This window comes from Girardinichthys multiradiatus, chromosome 9, assembly GCF_021462225.1.
Source record: "Girardinichthys multiradiatus isolate DD_20200921_A chromosome 9, DD_fGirMul_XY1, whole genome shotgun sequence".
Classification (NCBI taxonomy): domain Eukaryota; kingdom Metazoa; phylum Chordata; class Actinopteri; order Cyprinodontiformes; family Goodeidae; genus Girardinichthys; species Girardinichthys multiradiatus.
In genome coordinates, this window is record NC_061802.1 from 11,431,573 (window position 1) to 11,456,118 (window position 24,546).

General features: G+C 38.6%; 1 protein-coding gene across 1 annotated transcript in view; it reads right to left on the bottom strand.

The window, feature by feature from the left end:
• The window catches only part of nek7 (NIMA-related kinase 7), a 113,364-nt gene that overhangs the window by 59,773 nt on the left and 29,045 nt on the right, over positions 1-24,546 (bottom strand). The window contains exons 2-4 of the mRNA XM_047375172.1: positions 15,728-15,815; positions 1,015-1,155; positions 125-187 (exon numbers count right to left, since the gene is read on the bottom strand). Of these exons, the coding sequence (XP_047231128.1) occupies positions 125-187; positions 1,015-1,155; positions 15,728-15,781 (258 nt within the window). The 5' untranslated portion in view covers positions 15,782-15,815. The remainder of the gene's footprint in view (positions 1-124; positions 188-1,014; positions 1,156-15,727; positions 15,816-24,546) is intronic.

Genomic DNA, 24,546 nt, shown 5'->3' on the forward strand with positions numbered 1-24,546 from the left:
CACACAAATGCACGGCGTCTGGAGCAGATCAATTGTTTTCCTGTGGTGGTGGGTCTCAGCTGAGGCACCTTAAGAGAACAGAGCACAGCGCATGGCGCCGTCTCCCTTTTCTCTGGTTCTTTACCTTAAGGAGATCTATCTCTTTGATGCAATCTTGCCGAGCTTTGGCATCCATCAAGTCGAATATCTATCAAGAGATCAAAAGGGGAGAAGGTGAGAGAGGACAGAAAGGTGTTTTGACGTGTTCAAAAAATGTAAGATTGAGAGATGCAGGTAAACTGGTAAAAAATATATTTAAAAAAAACAAACCACGAAACAGAACATGGTTGTTGTTATCTGGGGGGCGGCACTGGAGTGACTACAGGTGTTTCGCGTCTGAGTAACATGCACATATCCACATAAGAGCTGCATGGCAGTGGAGTATGTATGGGCGTACAAGTTAGTGAAAACCACAGGATCAGGCATGAATCTAACTGCAGACTCATGTTGTAAAGATTCCCTTACAAATAACGTAAGACAGCCTGTTTAGATATGGTAGTTGCTCCTGATTATTAAGGTCGAAAATTCATTAAAATGTATCTTTTAGCTTAGCGACATGCCAATGTTTCTACATGTCAGTAGAAAAAGCAAATTACTTTTGTAATAAAGAAAAACGTTGAATATGTTTTTGTCCTTCTTTGAATGAGCCAAAACTCTCCAGATTTATTATCTACAGCAACCTGTTTTGTTTTTTGGAAAAAACAACTTCTGTAAACTGTCACCGCAGTTAAAGCCTCCTCAGAGCTGTTAGCTGAAGACTATGCAGAGTTTTACATATTTCACTACTATTACCAATATAAAGCCCTTCCTGTGTGGAGAAACAATTGCAGCAGTTGGATTCGTTATTTTCAACAACTCCAGAAAGTCTCATAAGGTGTTGACAGAGCAAATGAAAAGTGAACTTTAAACAAAGTGAACTTTGGCTAAATATGTTCTCTCCACCTCATATCGAGAATTATAATCATTGCAGCTTACCTGAATTTTCTTTAAGGCCATCGACGTGTTGTCCAACAGGTACCTTGCTCGGTACACCTCACTGAACTGACCACGTCCAATCTTCTTCTCAATATGGAAGTTAGCCAGTGAGTTATGGCCCATATCTGGCTGCAGTGGTTTCTGTAAGACAGAGAAGAACATTCAACATTTATTATTTCCACTGTCTTTGAATGCAAACTTTAAAAACAATCTGTGCAGCAAATCCTGGTAGATATTCTGCCAGGAACCATGCATTAGTCTTAAAGTGCAGCTTTCTTCTGAACGAAGAGACGATGAGGGTGAAACTGTGGTGAAATCTGGTTTCTCTGGGCTGTTCGCGAATAACATTTACACTGGAACTGCAGCAGATCACTAAAAGATGAATATCTTGTTTATACAATGCACAGAGGAGGTGTGAACAAGATGTTTATTGTCATATACATGGCTAGAAACACGAGGGTTACACTATGCAATCAAATTCTTACCTTGTTTTGCCTCCCTATCTAAATATTCCCCACAAACAAAAACTCGCAAGCAGCTACTCAATATAACCAATCTAGATTTGAACAGGCAGCAGAACCGTTTCGTGCAGAACCTGCACATATTTTCTACACCAGTGACTACAGTCTTGATTTCTACATTCACACGATCCAGTTCTAATAAACAGCCAATTATGTGCATATTTGTTTCCCGGCTTTCAGTAAAATAACATGCTCACGTTTTCAGCTTACATATCAGCAGATGACGTAGCAGTCACCTTCATTTTTTCATGCATGAAAAACAAAACAGCTTTTATTTTTTACTGGCAAAATTAAAAGATGATGAAATGATTCAATCGTTTTCTGTATTTCAGCACTGAAGTCACGCCTCAGAGTCCAGATCAACTTCTTGCACTGGCGCCTCTCTCCTTTCGGTTATGTGCACCCAAACAACTCCTTTACCAATACAAAGATTTCGTCTTTAAAAGTCACATTTTGTCCATTAATCAAACAGAACCGTAGCAAAAGAAACAGGAATGTAATGATATGAAATTGCTGTATCATGATTATAGCAAACAAATTAATCAGTCATTAGAATTATTACAGTTTTGTAAAAATGTGCTAAAAATATCCACCAAGCATCATCACAAGTTATTGTAAAAAGAGTGGATATATTATTATTATTGTCATCATTATTGTTATTTTTACTGCTAGTAGTTACAGTAATAGTATTAATTTTCATTTTATTTTTATTTTACTTTATTAATGGTTAAATGTTAACTCACAAAAAGACAAAGAATTTCAGGAGAAAGAATTTCTGTATTACATTAAATCTGTTAAACCTCAACCCTGCTTTTTACTGCTTATTCCTTTAATCATTTTGTTATTTTTATCTTCTGTTCCTTAGATAGAAAACTTTTTAACCAACTTGAACAATAAACTGAATTTGACCGCATTGTTGATAAGTAGGATCAATTCAATTCAGTTTTATTTATATAGCGCCAATTCACAGCACATGTTGTCTCAAGGCATTTCACAACAGTCAGGTACATACATCAATTGGGATGTACATGGGTTGGACAATGAAACTGAAACACCTGGTTTTAGACCACAATCATTTATTAGTATGGTGTAGGGCCTCCTTTTGCGGCCAATACAGCATCAATTCGTCTTGGGAATGACATATACAAGTCCTGCACAGTGGTCAGAGGGATTTTAAGCCATACTTCTTGCAGGATAGTGGCCAGGTCACTACGTGATACTGGTGGAGGAAAACGTTTCCTGACTCGCTCCTCCAAAACACCCCAAAGTGGCTCAATAATATTTAGATCTGGTGACTGTGCAGGCCATGGGAGATGTTCAACTTCACTTTCATGTTCATCAAACCAATCTTTCACCAGTCTTGCTGTGTGTATTGGTGCATTGTCATCCTGATACACGGCACCGCCTTCAGGATACAATGTTTGAACCATTGGATGCACATGGTCCTCAAGAATGGTTCGGTAGTCCTTGGCAGTGACGCGCCCATCTAGCACAAGTATTGGGCCAAGGGAATGCCATGATATGGCAGCCCAAACCATCACTGATCCACCCCCATGCTTTATGTTTTTTGGATACAATCCGGGTTAGCACCCGAACATCCCTTTCAGACAGCTTCCTCTTGCGTCCACAGTTAATCCTGTTGGATATGGTTCGTCCTTCTTGGTGGTATGCTGACATTACCCTGGATACCGTGGCTCTTGATACATCACAAAGACTTGCTGTCTTGGTCACTGATGCGCCAGCAAGACGTGCACCAACAATTTGTCCTCTTTTGAACTCTGGTATGTCACCCATAATGTTGTGTGCATTTCAATATTTTGAGCAAAACTGTGCTCTTACCCTGCTAATTGAACCTTCACACTCTGCTCTTACTGGTGCAATGTGCAATCAATGAAGACTGGCTACCAGGCTGGTCCAATTTAGCCATGAAACCTCCCACACTAAAATGACAGGTGTTTCAGTTTCATTGTCCAATCCCTGTATGAATTTGGCTTGGAATCAGTCTGATTGCATTTAACTGACTGAGATGACGTGCTGTGAATTGGCACTATATAAATAAACTGAATAGAAATAAACTGAAAACTGTTTTATTTCGTATTAACCTGTAGAGCACTTTGGTTGCCGTTTGGTTTGTAAAGCACTGTATAAATAAATAGATGAATAAGTGAATGAATGGACTTCAATCTTGAAATAACAGAAGTTAGAACAAATAAATACTTTTTTTTTAAGAAGATGGCAGTAATTTTGTTGTGAAAAACAAACCCAGACAACAATAGATATCTGTTCAGAAGATGATGCTTTTGCTGCTTTTTATGAGCTCTGGTTTATGAGCAGAGATCATGTAAGCTGTTATGACATCTATAGTACCCAAAGCATGTTTAAGCTCGCTGAACTTGCAAAAGCCTTGTACTATTTTGGCTGCTCCACATAAGCAGACCTTATTCTACATGCCACTAGTCTAATAAATCTCAGGTAACAACTGGTAACAACTTCAGTAGACAAAGCAGATAACTCAGAAGACTGCAGACACCCCGCTAAAAGTCCAAGTTAGCATTGTCGGCAGGCAGAGAGTGGAGGTGACAGGAGAAGACTGAGGACTTAACTCACATTATCTTCTTTTGTTTTGCATGTTGTGCAGACAGAAAACTATCCATGAACTAGCACAAGAAAGACATGAAATGTCTTTCCAGGGGTACCAGGCCAACAAAACAAATAAATAAGGTCCCAATCAACAGTTTTTGATGTTCAATCAAATTGGTCGCACTGTGGAGAACTGCACCTAAACTAAGAGGCACTAACTATGAACAGAGTAGCTGATTAGCATGCAACTAATGGGCCCCAAAAACGAGAGCCCTTTCCCCGAACTGAAACAATGATGCATGCTGCGTCATCATTAGTGCTCTTTGTGCTAGCAACTCATGCCTCTGCAAGGTGTTTTTTAAACCAGTGAAGCACAATAAAGCCAAACTACTCAATGCTTCATACCAGGAGTATCACCTTCTTACACAGTTACACTCACGGTGCTCAGAAGAAACACTGTTACCTGAAGATCAAGTTCAGCCTGAACTAGGGATCAACAGCAACCATTGTCGCAGTGGTCAGGAAACAAATCTGCTTTCACATCAGGTTTCTCCTCAAAAAGGTGGTTCCAGTGTAAAACTGGTGCTAGATCTGGTGCCGATAAACCGGTGACATCTCATCACAAACCAAAGAGAAGACAGAGGAACGATGTTTAATACTTCAGATTTAGTTTAGACTTCAATCTACAAAATATCAAGACAGTTAAAAACAGATCTTTCAAGAAATTAATCCTGAAATAGGCTCAGAGTCTCGCTGGCATCCCATCTTCTGCTAAAACCATAACACCAATGTTCCTAGTCACTGTTGGTCTCACTACCATCAGATATTTAGCTTCAAATGCTTCACATTCTCCATTCCTGCTGATACAGATTAGATTAGATACGTTCCTGAAGGTGTGAAGTTTTCACAATCACTACATGTTGTTTAGACAGCATTAATAAATCAAAGCAAGTGATGTTAGGACATGTCTAAAGAGATAAACGGCATCATTTCTGTAGTACTGCAATCCTCAACAAGTAGTCTAAATAAAACAGTCAGAGGATCAAACATTAACGGTTCGTCCAGTGTAATGACAGCGTCCTAAGATTGCTCTCTGCTGCTTCGAGATGCTCATCACAGAATAGGCTACTGGACCAACAAACTTTGGCTTTTTTATAAGACAGAATCATCAAAAGGATTTTTTCTGTTAAATTATTTTTATTATTTATTGCACTGAACTGTTTATTGATCTTTGTTCCTTATCTTTAAATAATCCCATCTTTGATGACCAAACTAAAGAAGAACATTCTTTGCAAAACTTCCATAAAATTAAATGTGCTTATTAGAAACTTGATCTCAAAATGAGAACCATCTTTTAGCCAGAATCCTGCAACTCTTTACCAGACATTTGACTGTCACTATGAGCAGGTTTTGTTCTATCTCGCTTTAGCTATCATTTTCTCTTGGCCTTATCGGTGCTGTTCTCTGTTAAAAACCCTGTAGTGAAGGTGAATGACTCATGTTCCAAAGAAGTGGATTGTTTTAAACATTCAGAGAGCAGGATTTAATTTCAGTGGGTTCATCTTCTATTAGTTGTGTCATTGACAGTCTGGCATGGGATCCAACACCAAACAACTCTTTATCTTGCTTTAACACATGAGCTGTTGCATAAAAAGAGACATTCACCTATCCCAGTATAAAAAAAAAACACTCAGAAATAAACTCAGCCCCTGGATGAAACGTGTGAAAACTGCACTGAGAACACGGCGTGACCTTTCCAGCCTTTTGGTTAACTCGTAAAAAGGCGTCGGTGGGAGCAAACACAAGGTGACAGATATCAGGATGCCACATGTCACCAGTTCTTCTGCCAGCGTGGCCGTGGGAGCAGCTCAGGGGCGAGAGGCTTAGGAGACAGGGAAGGAGGACGGAGAGGGAAGGAGGTCACAAATTTAACCCAGACTAACAAGAGATTTGCTGGTGTTTAGGATTCTAACAAAGTTTTTATAAGTTCAGACTAAGAATGCAGTATAAAAACTGCATTCTCAGTAGTACAAAAACTATAAGAATCTCACAAGTTGGGAACAAGGTAAACAGAAAATCTAAAACAGTCAGAAGACCACAAACATCCAACTAAAAGTTAGCTTAACTTGGGAATAGCTGCTAGACTGCTGGAGGCAGAGGAATAACTCGTGTCCTTTCCTTTAGCGTCGAGTGAGGACAAAAACATCTGATACCAGCAAATGTCATAAAATATTAATAGCAGTAACCATATAATTAAACACTGGCAACTATTATGTAGAGCAATTAACTTTCTATATAAAAGGCAAAACTTACCAATCAAAAATGTTTAGAAAAAATAAATAAATAAATATGTAAATGTGAGAGGGGGGGGGGGGGGGGGGGGGGGGTAGTACCTCTTCAGCATTTTACAGTTTTTTCTTTTTAAGTTGACAGCCAAATCAGGAGGCGTGAACCAATCAGATGCCGTGTCCAATTAACACCGCCGAGGTGTGTGCATTTTTCAGCATGACACCACCATCATTCCACGCTGTGTAAGAGTCACTGACAGCCGCTATCAGATGCCGCTGCACAAACCCTCTGCTGACCTCAACATTACTTCTACAAAACAACTGCAATTCATTACCTTTCCGGAACACAAAGTACTTTAAGAAAATACAGTTTAGTTTTAAAGTTAAATATCAGAGAAGAGATGGAAAACAAATCTATATAGATTTATAATAATCACAATAAAAAAGCACTGCTGTTTGACAGTGCGTTTTAATACTATAAAAAGACCTTTATAGAGGAGTGAGATCAAGATTTATAAATTCAAAGAAAGGAGAGAGAAGGCAAGAACAAGAAAGAGACAACAAGAGGGCATTGCTTTCATTCGCTGCGTGGTAGCTTGACAAATGTTAGCATGAGCTTCTAAAGCACTGTGACAACCGCCTGCTGAGAGCACAGTCTCGCTAATGTGTCTTGGCATGCCAGCTTCGTAATCACACATTTACATATGCAATGACCTACATTTGCATGTCAGATCGCACACTGTCCAGCCTGATTAACAGTGGGCACCTCCCCGCGTGGAGTCACCCTGGGTGGCAGCAGAGGCCATGCGAGGGCGGAAAAGAGGGCTGGAGGGAGGGCGGCTTTTCTGGCAGCCAAGGGGCCGAGCTGCCAGGCAGGATTATGTCAGCCAGCGGCCCCGACATTAGACACTTCATTAGAGCTAATCTGTTTAGCAGTGGGCAGTGTATGTAAACTTCACAGGCCATTTGCGGCACCTCTTCGCCCTCTGGCCTGGCCTTCAAAGGGCAGCCAGGCCAGGCCTGAGTGACGGGCTGTCTCATCTGTCGCACACGAGCGTCACACAATCAGAAGCTTCTAGCTGAAAGACAAGGCCATAGCAAGCGCACACACACACTCACACGTTTAGAGACATATAAAAAGGGAAACAGTAATGACCCTGAATGAGGCAGGGGTCAGTGTCTGGATGGATCAGGTGCAGAGGGTTACACAGAGCATTCTTTTCGTGTTAGTAAGACGTGTTGGTAGAGATAAAGGATGAATTTTTGCATTCCAGTCTGATATTAATACACGGCAGTCACAAATAAAGGATTACATTCCTGTTAAGCAGGTAAACAATCGACGTTTGTAGCATGTTCTGGGTTGGCTTGTAGCATTCCTTGGTTGAATTTGTTTACAAAGTCTGGTGAAAAATTTGTCATGCCTGTTAAAACAAACTAAACTGGATATGAGTGTTTACAATAGTCTGTGAGCGATCTTTAGGCATCACAAACAGAACTGCATCTATGAGTAAAGAGTGTTTGCATCCCTAAACACAAATGCTGAGGCAGAAGCACAGTTTTGCAGTTTCTATGTTTTTTATGTGGAAATCATGTTCCATACAATCAGTGTTTGCAGCAACATTCGTTTTGATGCATCATTAGATTTCCTACAATGTGAAATTAATGAAATATACAAGATCATGAGACCAAAAAAATTTCAGCTCCCAAAAAACACTGCAAACATTTTCCCCTACTTTAACCAAGCCAATTAAAATGTATTGTATTTTTTATCGTTATGGAGAAAATTATTATTTATCATGATAATCAATAGTCATTCACACACCACCTATTTCAGTAGCACAGCACACTTGTAGAAAACTGTAAAACCTGACATTTGTCAAATAGGGAAAAGCTTGCGCCATCTGGTGGACATACAGAAAAATTTAAAATTGAAAAATAGCTAGCTGTCCAAAATAAAATATCACCATAAAAAAAGGAATGCATTCATTTATATAAGGATAATATGTCGGATCTAAAGTTTTTACAGGAACATTTTTGTTCTTAGTAACAAATGTGTCTGAATAGCTTAGCCCTTTTAGGCTAATTTCAGGAACTGAAGTGGCAATTGTAAAAACGTTTTAAATAAATATAATATTGCAGGTTTGAGCTATATTCACTCAACAAAACCAAATAGTTTGGGATAAAACAATAGCAATATAGTCTATAGGATCTTTAAGAACTAAGAATGAATTAATAATTACTATGACCTGACCAAACACTGAACAGTCATAGGGGAAACAGCAACATCACGAAACAAGCTTTCTGGAGACCACTGCTTATCTGGTACTTCCTTTTTTTGTCCCAATAGATGGCATTTTGAAACCAAAAACATCCAGCCTTATTTTATAGAAGAAAGTAAAAGAGAAACTTCATTTATGGATGAAGTTTAAATTTAAGTCTAAAAATTTCTCAACTGTGAAAAACTAAAAGGAATTTATTAGTTTAACATTTTACTCCTTAAAATGTATGAGTGACGACCAGAGATTGGGATAAAACAAAAGCCCGCTCTCGTCTGGGACTCGAGTCACATGAACAATCGTTTTCTCATGTATTCATTGTAAAGATAACCCAACAAGTGAGCCACCGACAACAGCTATGCCAAGGATGCGCAATGAGCCCGTAAAAAGGTACACTCAATTTATCAAGGAAGCTAGCCAAAACTGCTTTACAAACTGGTGCCTGTTAGCTGTGGTTTCAAAAAAACACCACAGAGATGCCTCTGAAACTGAACACTGAAGCGCCACTTCAAATACACTTAGTATTCTCACTATGCCCCGATCTTGGTTAAAGCGGAAGCCAACAGGGTGGATATGAATTTAAAGGTTATTTTCAAGCAAGTGCAAACACCAAATGCATGTGTAGCCGTATGATATTATCATGCCCACAAAAAAGCAGGAAAAAAACGAAAAAGAAAAAAGTGTATTTAGTTGTACCTCTCTCTCCCCAGCAATCAGACATTATCAGCTGCACTCTATCTAGCTATCTTATCCTGCCTTAAATGCAAAATAAAACAAAGTATATTTGAAATTTTTGCAAATAATATATCCATCTTTGAAGATTGGAGATCTGTGAAGTGCTCCTAATATTTGTGGTGGTACTCTACATATTTTTACGGGCAAAGCAATGTGGTTAATTCAGAGAAGGTAGGCTGGAGCCCTTTGTTGTTGTTGCTTTCGTTTTTTAAACGTTATTCTTTAATATTAGGCATCAACCTTACCTGGGTATTTGTATTGAGTTTAAAATCTCAGAGTTTAGACAGTAGCAGACCGCTGTTCTTATCGGCGCCTGTCTTTGTGTCACATTTTATAATCCGCTCATCAGTCCATAGAAACTAGGGCTGCGGAGATTTGTCAACATCATCGATGAAGTTGACTACAAAATTTGTTGACATTTTATTTTAAAGATTTCATTTTTTCATTTTCCTAACAATCCAAACTTAAGTTACAAGAGTTTTCCCCTAAAGTGCGGTGCATGAAGTAAGTCCCTTCCCTGCAGTACGTCTGTATGTGTCTGTACCTTTAATCGAGTCTGCAGTTTGTCAACCTTCATTGCCAAACTACAGACTGCGCTAATATTTCAAAACAAACATGGCGGACGGAACATCTGATTACTCCCTAAAGAGGCGGGCTATAAAGTTTTGGTAATCTGGAAGTAAGTAAGTACTTCAAGGTAAGAGATAAACGGCGGTCTGGACGCTCTGAACGTTTTGTTGCGAACTGCAGCAGCAGAATGCTGGAGGGCAGCAGAGTTTCACAGGCTGATACCGAGCCAGAAAAACAACAAACCTCACCGTAAGTCATTTGTTTTTGTTTGTTTTTTATATGTCGCATGATCTAAAGTTAAACATGCTGTCTGAAAGCTAGTTGTCTTCTGTTTTTGCGCTGCATTTGTCAGCATGTGTTCATGCAGAAATCTAAATTAATTTAACTACATCTCTCTTTAATCACATTTAATTGTGTAGATAATGTGAATATCTAAATAAATCAAATTTTAACAACCACAAGTAATAAATGATAAAAACACTTAAAGAAGACTTTTAACTGTCATTCCAAAAGTTAGTTTCTAGTTTTCAATTCTGAAGATGTTTATCCTTTGGAGATGCATTCTGTACTAAGATCTTTTTTTTATTATTTCTAGTTGAGTCACATAACATTTGACATTCTGAACATTTAGGGTTTTTTATTTGTAAACATAACAAAAGCCTAATTTATTTATTTTTTTGTCATGCTGAAGGTGGCATTTCATACATATATATTTTATATTTTGGAATGCAAAACGTTTAGATTTTAATTTGTGGAATGCAAAAAGAAATATAAATATAGCCCTGATGGGAGGAAATAAATCGTTTAAAATCAACGTTAATCTAAAATTAGTTGTTAATCAAAAATGTTAATTGTTAGTTGCAGCCCTAATTCAAACTCATGCTGTCCTGCTAAGAGGAAGAATGGATGAAACTTAGACTGAAGCCTGCATATAAGCCTAAAGTTTCAAAGAAGAGTTTTTGTTATCAAATAGAGACCTTTTGTTTTGTGAAGCTGGTGCTGGAGCAATTTTTCTAAAAGTTTCTGTCGTCTTAAATCTCTGGTTTGTATCATGAGATGTACTTACTCGTCTCACATTGTGGTTTGAGATGTGGACAAGCAGTGATGGATGACGATTAAGTGGCAGGTTGTGCTAGGCACTGTGGGTATCGTCTGTGAGGGAAAGGGTACACAAAACCGCCATGGGTTAAGTCGGAGGCAGGGGAACTGATGGAGACGGGAGAGAGAGACAGAGAGGGAGCAGACAGACAGCTCAGATGTGTGATACGAGCTGCCCAATAATGACACCACTGCCAAACACAACTGACAAGACACATGGAGAGTGGAAGAGTGGATGCACAAGAGTGAAATATGGTGTGGGGTGGTGGGGGACAAGCACCAGAGGGGAGAGGGTGTGATGTGACAGCCCAGTAGTGCCAGTAGCTGCCACATAAAGTCCAGCAGCAGCAGAGAGGTGCTGCCTTATATGGGCAGACAAAGAGGCAACTCGGTGCTCGTCCACAACATACCAGCCTTAATTTAAATTCTAAATTTGTACAAGAAACTAGTATTTTAAGAGATTTGGAAATTTGGCTTTAAAAAATGTTTATAAAATCTGTAGACTTAAAACCTCAAGACTTGCAATATGTCTTGTTATATAAAACTGTTAAAAAGGCACAGCTTCAAGTTGGAAAATATGTTTGTAGCCCTTTTTATAGAAATACTATAAAACACTCTGGCTCCACAAAAAAAACATTGTTATTAAAGGTGTAATAATCCGTCCAGCTCAAGGGGCGAAACCATACACAATATTGGATTCCAGAGAACAGGAGAAGAGTTTGTGAAAACTAACAATCGCTTTTCCTTATTTTTCCTTTTGGGTTACAAACTGTTTTTAAATATTCTGCAATCTGTTTAGAATACTTTAATCTAAGTTTGCCAACTATTTATTGTGGTTTTCATGCTTGTCTCAATCTAAGGTTCGTAAATCTCCAACCATCTGTGTAGGGTTGACCACTCAAACAGTATTTATTTTTATGAAATACTACCACAACTGCAGAAGAGGGACCCAAAAACTGTAAAATAGCCCTTTAGTTTAGTGCTGATAGAAAGCTAAAAGGCAGACGTAATCCTTAATGTCATTAGCAGCTAACAGTTACCCAGTCTTACTTATGTAGGCTGCAGTTTTGAGAAACAATGTGTCTAATCCTGAGGAAAAAAGGTGATTGTGTAGGCCATGAAGTCCTGAGATGTTATTGCCATGAACTGTATGTGTGCCACTTTTGATGCACTCCCGTTCAGCATCATGTGTGTATACTGACTACAATGGGTCGGTATTCACAGTGTTCAACTGCGTCATGACCAAGTACGTTACTTTCCATGACATCTCAGTCCTATTATTTTATACTAATGGGTCAATTGACCATGTGGGAATGAAATTTCAGTCCTTGAGTGAAGGACCCTACTCACAATTACATCAAAAATGAAGAGACATTGCCAAAAGGAACATTTTATGGTGGCTGGCAAATTGGTGCCTTAAAATCTTGTGGTAGTCTTGCTAGCAGTACAAGACAAAAACTCATCAAAGCAACATTTGTACACTATATTACGCTATTTAATATGTAGACCTGAATAACATTTCAACTAATAATAAAAAATCCAGTCCCTATCCCTGCTTTACATGGATAGCAAAAAATGGACATAAAAGGCTCTTTTTTGAAAGAGAAAAATGTATTCTTTGCTATAACTATGGAATACCAGTTTTCTTTACGTGGTAAATAAGTATTTTGATGAGTTATTTGTTTTTTAACTTGGTTATTATCTGTAAGTTTTTTGAGAAGTTTACTATTACAAAACAGGCAGTTCATATTAACTAACTTATTAAATGGCAGTTCTTATTTAGTATCAAAACTGTAATTTCTCCTTTTTGGACGAGAACCTACAGTAAAAACCCAGAGATCATGGTTTTTCGGGCCAACACATTTTTAAATTGGGTCGAGGTTCAGATTTTGACACCCTATGATTTTTCATTCTAAGGACTGTAACATTGAAAACAGAAAGAAATGTGCTATTGGTTCTTTTATAGAGGTAGCAATTTTAAATGTAACAGAAAATTATGTTATTACTAGATTATCCCCATCTATGCACTGATGCATACTACATGTTCAAACCTGCAGCTGATTTTTGCTAAACTCAAAAGAAGTACATCAAAGTACCTGCTCCTGGATGCTGCATTATAAACCACAAAAGAAATATATCAAATTTTACATTACATCAATCTTCATAGTACGTACCATCCAGCAAACTAGTTTTGATTGAATGCCAGTGACAAAGAGGGGGAGCAAACATGAAGAGATGTGTACAGCAACTGGCAGCAAGGGAAGGGATAGCTCCCACCCTCACCAGTCACCAGCCCCTTGAGCGGGCACCATGCAATATTCATCCTCAGCCAGTGAGCCAGGCAGCGAAACCAGCAGGAATCACCCCAAAGGTGCTTCTCATTCTTCTCCTCTCCAATCGGCTTCCACAACCACAGCGCCTTGTCTCAGTGCTTCCTTCCAGTCAGATCTGTGTCTGTCAAACTGTGCAGTGACGGCTGAAATCTGATCTGAGGGGCCTTCTCGGAAATCCTCCCACTCACTCAAGAGCAAATGCACCATTAAAAATGCACATCTTAGCGGCTCATCCCATTTAACTTATGCATATGCATCATACCTCCGGGACCAAGGGAAATTATATTGCAAGCGATATGGAGTATCCTTCATCACATATACAATTCAGATTTCTTCAGGAGGAGGCTGGTGTGATTTTTCCTCCTTTTTTTCCTGGCTGCCAAGAAAACTGAACCTTAGGAAAGTGTGAAACAGATACAGGACTTGTTGAAAGGCACCCATCTGGATGCTGCTTAGACGATCACCTACATAATCCAACTTTTTCTCTCCTCCTCTCCATCTTCCATTAAATGTGAAATCGGTTCAAACATGCTATGCGAAAGTGAAAAAAAAACATGATGCAACAGAGAAGTTCCCGATGCTTTTCAAACCTAGAGCAAAAACAAGTCAGCCTGGAATTAACACTGATGTAAACTGCTAGAAATAGATTGAAAACCAGGGAGAGAAATCATTAAGTCAGAACAATAAACTATAATCAACTTCTGGGAGATCAGTGAGGGAAAAAAATCCCCTGTTTTGGTGTTTGCGTAGGGGGAGTGTTGCCAAAGTCAAATTAATTATTAGAGCTTTTATCTGCAGTTCTTCTGTGTGCAACCCAATTATCCTTAATTTTGCAATTACAAATCTTAAAATAAATGAACACTCTTGGCAATTCTAGTGTTAATGCTGCCATGCCCTTGCATATGCAGGAAAAACAACAACTAGTACTGGCCTATTTTTAGAGAGCTGCTGTGTTTTTTTTTTTTTTCCCAAAAAGAGCCCACATTTACTCTGGGGCATATGGATGAACCTCTTTGTTTAAAGTCTATTCAATACTTATAGAGGCAAAAACATCCTCCTGCAAAGAAATCAATGTGCCTGATGTTCGAGGGCGGTATTAAAACCCAGCAATGACCACATCTGCACAGAACGAGCTTGAGTCGTATCGAACAGAAAGAGGCACGCAGGAAGGCCAGGCTCTGCCAACCTCCTGAGCTCTGATCAATACCAACAACTCAACATTTATCCGCCGCCGTCTATCTCACAAGCGGGCTATAGGGGTGCGTGGCGTGATGAGACTGAAGGGTGCATCTTCACTGATGCAGAGAAAAAAAAAACAGCATATTTAGTGTTTAAAATGTCTTCAAATGGAGGAAGGAGCATCTCATCATAAAGCAGCAAATGATAAACTCTGTAAAATAATATTAGTTCATTACCTAAGTATGCCTAAAATTAAAGACGCACCAGTCAATTTTTTTCCTCGCCAATACCAATACCTGCATTTCTTTTGGGTCTGAACTGCAGATTCGAAATATTATTATAAGGACAATAAAGGTTCAAATAAGTTATTTGACTAAGGAAGAAGGTTTGTAATGAAACTATGTCTTTTTCATAAAGCATAAAGCCCAAACGTGGTTCGCAGTGAGAGATTTTGGTAAGTCTGGAGTTTTCTCTGTGTGAAAAAATAAACCGAACCACCTGAAAAAGTTACAAGTTAACAACAATCATCTGATCTGGACCAAAGGTACGAAGGTATGAAATGCCCTAAATGACTTATCCAATGCAGACAACAAACTGTAGTTGACTAGCTGTAAACTCTCATCTGAACCCCACTTCAAAAAACCTGAACTGTCCCTTTAAAAGACCCAGGTTCTCGTAGAATAAACAGCAAGGTGAAATATGTTGTTTACTCCCTGCTCAGACGTTCAAGCACATATCAGTCAGTTTTCTATAAACTCACAATCTCATTGAGGCAATCTGGCTCACAGCAACATTTTTAAGCCACCAACTCCTGACCTTGCTTAATAATTTAAAACTTTGAATGTAATCCATGGTCTCATAAAGAGGACACTGTGGCGCTAAAATGTAGGATTTCTGTGCTACGTACATTCACATCAAAGCACAAGGAAAAACAAATGATATGGTTGGCTTCCCATGAAATACAACATATTTATAAACAGATGTGAAAAACTAAATTATTCTTCAGCCTAACAGTACTGTAAATCTTGTGTGGCCAAAATCCAGGCCAACAAATGAGCCAACAATGGACTAAAAATTATCTGAGAACTTTACAACTATACAGCTTGTGTTTGTGTGAGTCTATGTTGTGTTACCTGAGGTTGAAATACGGGCACGCCTGGTTGCTGTCCTTGTGGGTGCATATCCATATCCGTGGTGTTAGGAGCTTGATCCTGTACACCTCTGAAAAAAACAAAAACAAAGAAAAAACTATTTCTTAAAAATTGCCGCAAAACTCCACAGATCTAGTCAATCTCCACTGTCGCTCACTGCCAGGATAGTTAGTGATTGCTGCCACGAGATTCGGTTTCAGCAGAACCACGTCACTCCTGTTGATTTGACACTCTTTCTCCTGACTCTCCTCAAGTTGCAACACGGTACAACAGCCACCAAAAGCAACCTGAGGGAAGCATCGTAACGCTTCATTGCTTTCAGCGTTCTTTCAAGATATGTTCCATGCAAATTAACTGTTGTTTTAGAAACTGGTTTAAGCACTTTTAGTAATTTGTTGGGGCTTTTTTTTTTGAGGAGATGTAGGTCAGAGTGGTGGGTGAAGAGCATTTAGATGTATGCCATAGTCCTGTTTACCTGCATGTTTAGGCATGTGACCTAGGGGGAATCTGGCTGAGTAAGAACGTCCGCAACCAAATGCTAATCTTGCGACAGCATCTAAATACCTGGCACCATGATATAAAATGTGGTCTAAATGAATAATTTACATGTTTTTAAAAACAGTACAATGTAAAAATGTAAATCAGTTTACACTCTAGGATTGCCTGGGATCATTTTTAGTATACAATACAACAGGGATGCAATAGTTACACAGACACCAATTAACACTGATTCTAAAACACAAGATGCAGCGCTTACACATCACCAACCGTGTGTCACCTGCAAATAAACACATATGAGATGTTATGTCTAGTGCTTTTCAACAGCAGCATTTAGAACCAGGAATCATGCACTCAAAGATACAGAGAAAGATACATTAAAACATCTAATACTGAAAGTTAACCATGAGCAGAGGTTTTAAACTGAGACAGACCTAATACATGTTCACCTGGTCAGTAAATGTTTACAAAATTGATGAGAACATTCAGATTATGAGGTCAGTCTGATAACAACTAGCAAAAACAAATGCTAATACTGACTAAGGATAACTGCAGTCATTTTGGTGAAGTCTTCACTGTTCTGTTACCTTTTTAAAGGACTTGCATGTACATAGAATTAGAAAAGACAAAACAAAGACTACCACAAAAATACCTTACAGCAAGAACAAGCCATGTACGCATACAACAAATGTGAACGGTGATCGAAAAACGATTTGCAGGTCACTACAAATGGTGCAGGGCTGCAGATTTCGTCCAAGCAAACCCTTATCCACACCAGTGGCAGCCTGGTATTTTAAAAACCGAGCTGTCTTCGGCCTTTCCAGGTCGCTTTAGTCCAGTTTGTTTATCTGACGCTCCTGACGGAAGGTGTGAAAGTTGATTTACACGAACATGAGAAAAACAGTTTTATTAAGGTTTGTATTCTTGATTTGTTAAATTTTAAAACCAGACATCTCTGAAAAAATTTATGGTTTACCACACTGACTGATAAATAAATACTGACAATTGTTATTCTTGTTGCTGCATTTTATTTAATGAAATAATAACAGAATAATGACTGAATGTGGAAACCGTAATTATGGCTGAAGTGACATAGAGGTGTTTTTTCTTACACATCTGTATGGCTTACGAGTGTCCCTTATGTTTTTACCTTTTGTTAATTTTGAGTGAAGTTGTAAAATTGGTCTAAAAATACAATTTTCTCCAAACATTGTGGAGGCGCCCTCAGGTTGACCCAGTAAGATCTTTTTTCTCTCTTCAAACTAGCAAACCAGTTTTGTGGTTATCCAAAGTGGTAATCATCCATACATCCAACGCCCTGAGGAGAAAGAACAGAGCAGCCACCTCCAACTCTTGGAGAAATTCCAGGATGATCGGACAGCTGTTTGTGCAAAGACTCTACGTTCATCCAATCTGAGAGACGGATGTGCTCGCACATCCAGAGACCGAAGGGTTGAAAAGTTATTAGTGTTATTTTGATTTTGTCTGTTTTTACCCGTTTTAAACTGTTTTATCTAGTCAACAATTAGTGGGAACAATTCATTTGGTGCATTTGAATCTTAACTTCTATGGCTATTACCTTTCAGTAATTTTTAAATTTTTAGGTAAAAAGCTGGGTGGATTATAAATAAATTCTGAATCCTAAGAATTTACAGAAATCTCTTCATGCTTTCTTGGGAGTCTAATGTACAATGCTTCTGTGAAAGGAAAAGCATTTACTCTTATTCTTTCTGCAAGTTTCAGTTCAATTTTAAGACACTTTAAAGACCCTTTTCAGACCTTTACAAATTAAATTTTACAGGGCTGCCTATTGCCCTTTATTAAGGGCTCTGTAATTTTGTCAAACATTAATAAATTGCAGCACGTGAGATATGGAATTTTTAAAAAAGGCAACAGAAGAAGCAATATATGTGCAAATATACAAATGTAAGACTTTACTAAGGAATATCTAAGACCTTGTATGGTAAATCTTTGCTTATTTAAGACTTAAAGTCTTAAAATTGAGATAATCAAAGACCCCGCAGAAACCTTAAACTTTAGGTTGGTTTTGATAAATGCACAAATTGATTTTGTTTTATTAATATAATCTAATGTAGTTTTAAGCTCTACACTACACATCTTTACTTAGTTTTAGTAATTCAGAGTAAGAATTAAAATTTTTGTCCATAATCTCATCAACTGACATCAATTTAACTTGGTTGCTGATCTAATTAAAGCAGCTTGAAAAAGAGACAAATACATTCAGTGTTATTTTGCAACGTAACAGACCTTCATGTCATTTTTGTAGGCCTTGTGTTTTGATAGACTAAGACTGGCACCATTACTCTTCTCCTAAACCCTCCCATGTTTTTGACTGACTGAGTGACAAAATAACCTGTGGTCATCTGAGCTACATGATGTTCTTTCACGTTCTATGTTCCACGTTAATGAGATCAATTAAGACTGTCATGTTCCGAGGTTTCCAATTTACACTCAACAAACAAAAAAGAAAAACAAAAAGGAACTGATTGACAAGTGAAACAACTCAAGACCCTTTAAAAAATAAGGCTATTGGTAGTTTTAGAATTTCTTTTAGCTTTACTTTAGATTATTGGTGTCAACAGTTAAAACAGAGCAGATAAGTCTATCAGTTCACTGGTATTTCAGTTATGTGGTTTATAAATATTGAACTGCTGACAAATGATAAAACCTTATAGTCGACTGCTCATAAGTGCATATGAGGGCCTCAGCTGGAGCTGTGCTGTTAGTACTTTGCTTGGTTCATAAAATAAAATTAAATACAAACTCAATCTGCAAAAATATATATGAAAGTAAATTTTATTTCCTTTATATTTGTCAAGTTTTCCTAATGTCAGATGTTTATTTTAACACATATAAAAACAATATTTTTAAAATATTTAGCAATTATTAGCATTAATTTCTACAATCAGGGGGAGCTCATATCCATTCCTCAATAAGTAAAGGAAAAGATTTCCACTACATTGGAAACTGCACTTTTAAAAACCTATTTATATCTAAACATAGTCTGATTGAGGAAGGGGAGTATTTATTTTCCTGCCACCAGTGACTGTGTAAACAAACACTATTCTTTTACTGTACATGACATAATGTGAGGTTCAAGCTATATTTGCTCACACTAGTCCCAAACTAGTATCAGTAATCAAACAGAGGACAAAAATGAGGAAATGGAGTGAGGCAAAAACCAAGAATAAAGTTGTTTCTGCTAAAATTTCACTTTATCCACCCTTCTGATTTAATTTGCCAAACTTTGTTGAGTTCTTATGATATGGCTGTAAATTTAATGACATACAGGAAATATTTAGTTAAAAGCTCTTCACTAACAGCTGGATATTTAGATAGACATGTATCCAAAGGAGGTTTTTGTCTTTTCTGCCAATAACATTGTGTTAACTGCAACAAAAAAAATCTTTGTGGCATTAACTGAAAGCCAAAAAAAGAAATTTCTTCAAAAACATGCAGGCATTGTGAATTTTAATACTAATTTCGAAAAATATTCTTTTTTGTTGAGTATTTTAATGAAAACAGAAGCTCTAATTAGACCGTAAAGCATAATTTTACCGTTATTTAATGCCCTAAATATGGAATATTTTATGCACTCCAATAAGAGTTAATATCTTTACTTTTAAACATTTTTACTATCAGAACGACAGGTGTAACAAGCTCCGCGATAAGGTACACTAAGGTTTTAAAATGTTACGGTTACAAAAATGTTACATTAATACTGTTTCTACGTTCAGTTGCCAGATGAGTTGCCGGAAAAAATGCCAAATTGACTCAAGTTCATAGAGTAACAATATCACTGGCAGTGCGCAGCAAAAGGTGGCGGAGGGGTAGTGTACAAATCTGGCTGTTTGGACACATTGCTGATCACAAAAACATTGACAGTCGGGAGCATGACCAATCCATCTTTTAAAGTCAATTACATTTCTAAAAGTACTTACTGATTGTTTAGCAGTAGATTGCAGGCTACCGTTACACAGACTAAGGGTGTATTCACACCAGGAAAGTCCTTTGCTCCGCTTGTTTTTCATTTGGTGCGGTTTGTTTTCACATTGTACTTTTTGCAAGTGAACTATTACTTGTAAACAAAGCCATTTGACAGAAATGACGGGGGCGGGACAGAGCACAGACCCGGAAATTTAGGAAAATAGCTGTTTTCGTGCAGCACCTCTGTTCTGCATATTTGTGCCGTTATTACAGCTGCAATATTGTTGTGAGAGTCAAGAGCAGCACATTCAACACAGACTTTGAGACATTCCATTTATAATTTTGGAACCCCGTTGGAGAATGCGTGCTGAACGCTAACGTTCTCTACGTGTCCCACAACAAGCCAGTAGCGTTGGTAAGCAACACGCAGCTTATCAGGTATGATTACCTTACAACACACATCTTTGCTACCGGCTACGGTTGCTTTTTATGTCCAAAGAGACGTGCGCCTTTTGTAGTTGGTTCGGATCGGGGCCGGTTTGTATTCAGACCATAAGCGAACTGCACCAGAGTCCGTTTGGAAGCGGACAGAGACCACGTCAAAAAGTGGGTCTCGGTCCGGTTGTTTGGTCCAGACCAGGGTTCGCTTGAATGTATTCACACCTGCACAAAAGGTCCGGACCAAGGAGGGAAACGAACTCTGGTCCGTTTAAAGTGGACCAAAAGTGACAAGTGTGAATACACCCTAAATAAGCAGCAAATATCAGAATCAGAATCAGCTTTATTGCCAAGTTCGTACATAAAAACAAGGAATTTGGCTCCTGTACACTTTGCTCTTTTGTTCTGTTTTTGCATTACAGAATATAGAAATTTACAATTTACAATTTACAATTTACACATATCTAATAAAAAAGGTGCATTTGCAACATCTGTATGCTGTTGTTTGGTACTCTATTGAATGTTCATCAGAGAAACAGCCTGGGGGAAGAAACTGTCTCTGTGGCGGCTGGTTTTAGTGAACAGTGCTCTGTAGCGGCGGCCTGAAGGTAAAACTCTAAACAGTTTATGTGCAGGGTGTGTGGGGTCGGCAGAGATTTTAGCAGCTCTTTTCTTGACCCTAGACCTGTATAAGTCCTGGATGGAGGGAAGGTCAGCTCTGATTATTCTCTGTGCGGTCCTGATTATTTGTTGCAGTCTGGACCTGTCCTGTTTTGTGGATGAGCCAAACCACACTGAGATGGATGAAGACAGGACAGACTGAATGATGGCAGTGTAGAAGATGACCATCATTCAGTCTGTCCTGTCTTCATCCATCTCAGTGTGGTTTGGCTCATCCACAAAACAGGACGAGCCAAACCACACTGAGATGGATGAAGACAGGACGGACAATATCAGCTTGTTTCTCTTGTGTTACTTTATAAAGTGCACAATGGCAAAAAGGTGTCAATGTTGTGGGTTTGGAGGCAGGATCGGGATGTAGAACATGGCAAGGAGGCCGAAAGGTAAGTAGATGAAGTTGAATAATGAAACTGAAGGTGGACTTAGAGAAGGCAGGCAGGCAGAGTACAGGCAGGTTCTCCAATGCACAAGTTCAGGAGGCAAAACAGAAAACGAACTACAAGGAGAAACTCGGGAAGATAGCAAGGGTTGATAACGTAAGGACCCAGCGGGGAACAATGAAAACTAGAGAGCTCATAAGCTGAGGGAAGTGGAGTATGAACCAATGAGACAGGGAGGCAGGTAATCAGAAGAAACATGAAAACAGGTGTGGACCAGGCTGCAGGGAACTGAGGGAATATGTTACTATGGAAACTGGAGCTAGAGAACACAGAGACAGGAGGGGAAAACTAAACTAAACTAAAGACAACTCTAGGGAACATGAATAGTAATTCTAGGAAGGACTAAACAGGGGATTGGGAAAAGCTAAACTAATGGAAAACAGACCTAAGGAACCCTATATAATATAAACCCTAACATAAAACACAAAGCTAAATCTAGAAGGAACACTAACTAGACAAAGCAGTGACATGAAGAACTATACTAAAGAGCTAGGCTGGGAAAGAACAACTAATCATAAGGGGAACATGCAACTAGGTAAATAATAACAAAAAGGGGTCTTAGGCCAAAGGGAAAAGGGGAACTAATAAACTAGAAGAATGCAGCACGAACAAATAACCTAACAGTAAACAAGCACAGAAACACTAAGCGAGAAACTAAACTAGAAAACCCAAAGAAGCCAAGAAAACTGTTCTAATAATAATAATAATAACCAAAGGAGAAAACCATTCTAATTAATAAACAAGAAAGCAACCACCAAGGGAACTATGGGCGAGGGGAGAAAGAGCTACTAAAACTAGGGGGCAGGAGAGAGAACAAAACTAACATCAGGGTAACAGAAGGAATAAACAAACATAACTATTAAACCCAAAGGAATAGAAACACCTAACTGAAAAGTAAACAAAACACAAAACCAAAACAAAGTCCAAAATGGCAGATCGTGACAAAAGGCATATGACTGTGTTTGATAAGCAAAAAAACTGGGGAGATAATTAATATTAAAATTGTATACATTCTGTTTTATTTTTTTATTAATACTCTAGTACCAGGTATTTGTTTTTTTGTTTTGTTTTGTTTTGTTTTTTAGATTTTGTTTGTGACACTAGTGGCCTTTATTTTTCCAGTATATTTTATCTGAAAGTCTGCAGACAGGAAATGTGGATGGAGAGAAAGGGAAGACATGCGTCAAATCTCGCCAGGGCCAGGACTCAAACCAGGGACGGCTGCGTCGAGGACCAAGACCTCCATACAGGGATTGCACACTTAAACCCCTATACCACCAGCGCTGTGCCCGAAACCAGGTTTTTTTTAATTAAGGTCTATTATACTGCCCCTGTCATGCCCATCCAAAATCTTATTTAGAGCTGCACTATGTATCAAATCGCAGCCATCATCGCAATTTTAATTAGTCCAATATCACAATCGCACAGGATTGATATTTAGTAGGATATTGCTGCCCTTAATCCCAAATCCTGATGCATATTTTAGTGGCTGAGAAGCTGAAGCTCATGGTAAGTTGTGGGAATGTCACAATGATGGAAAAAAAGGAGGAAGAATGAGGAAAACATGGGGTTATTCATAATCTATATTGTCATCATAATATTCAATGCTATCGTAATAATAAATAAAATATGTAGATCAGGCTATTCAGCCGTTTTATGCTGCGAAAAGAGGTTTAGAAACACATACAAAATGCCATTTCATTGTGTAAAAAAATATTTTTCTAATTCAATAATAAAAAAATGTAATCTGAAAACAACAAAAATGAGTAGACCGCAACAGGGATGATGCAGGACAGAGTGCTACGGATGCACAACTGAGAGAAATGCTGGAAAGCTGAAATGCTGCGTTCGCTCGTAACCTTGATGAGTTTGTGGTCCTGAGAGAGACCGTGTGGAGCTGTGCGCCACAGAAGTCGGCGCTGGCTTTAGCTCCTCTTTAATCCCCATTTTCCTGCCTACTGCATAATTCATTTAATACAGCAAAACAGGAAAAACACAAAATGAGGATGATGATAAAAAAAGGTGGATTGAGGCTAACTGGGAGAGGGCAGACAGTGGAAGTAGAAGGGTCCTGGCATTAGTCCGCTCTAAAAAGAACAGTGCTAAATCAGCTCATAATCCAGGGACAATAAATATTGAGACACTTGCTAGTTTGGCTTTGAGGAAGAGAAAGAAGGGCAAGTAAGGGGGTGAACAAGAGAAATGGAAAAATGCAATGTGACACTATCTGGCCTGGGTGTAGGATGAGAAAGAATCAAAGCCACCTTTGAGGAGCCAGAAGACGACAGTGAAAGTGCTGGAAGAGTGGTGTCCATGATTACAAGAAATGGGGAAATCTTTGAGCCTGTGCTCATGAAAGCCTACCCCAGGCCTCTTCTCAAAGCCCTGTCTGACTAACGCTGATGATACACAAAGAGAAAAAGAGATGGCGAGAGAGGAAGAAAGCCCCTAATGGTGGAGGGGTCCAGATACTGCAGAAGTAGCACACTTTCAATTCATTTTAATCACTATTCAAAATCATTAGCCCAAATGTGCAAGCACTCGTGTTCACTGGGCCATGAGCTGAGAGAGAGACAGAGAGTGGAAGAGGACCAATTACACCTCAGCATGCAAACTAGTTTTTGAGGTCTTTTAGTAGGATGGTCCAAGAATTGACAGAATAGAAAATGAAGACAGATTTTTTTTACCGACTCTCAATCTATGAGCAAAAAGAGGAAACGGCCAGTGATAAAAGAAGAAGTTCTGAAACAAGTTCTTTAATCCAAGACAAACTCCTCGAAATCCATAAATCTGCAA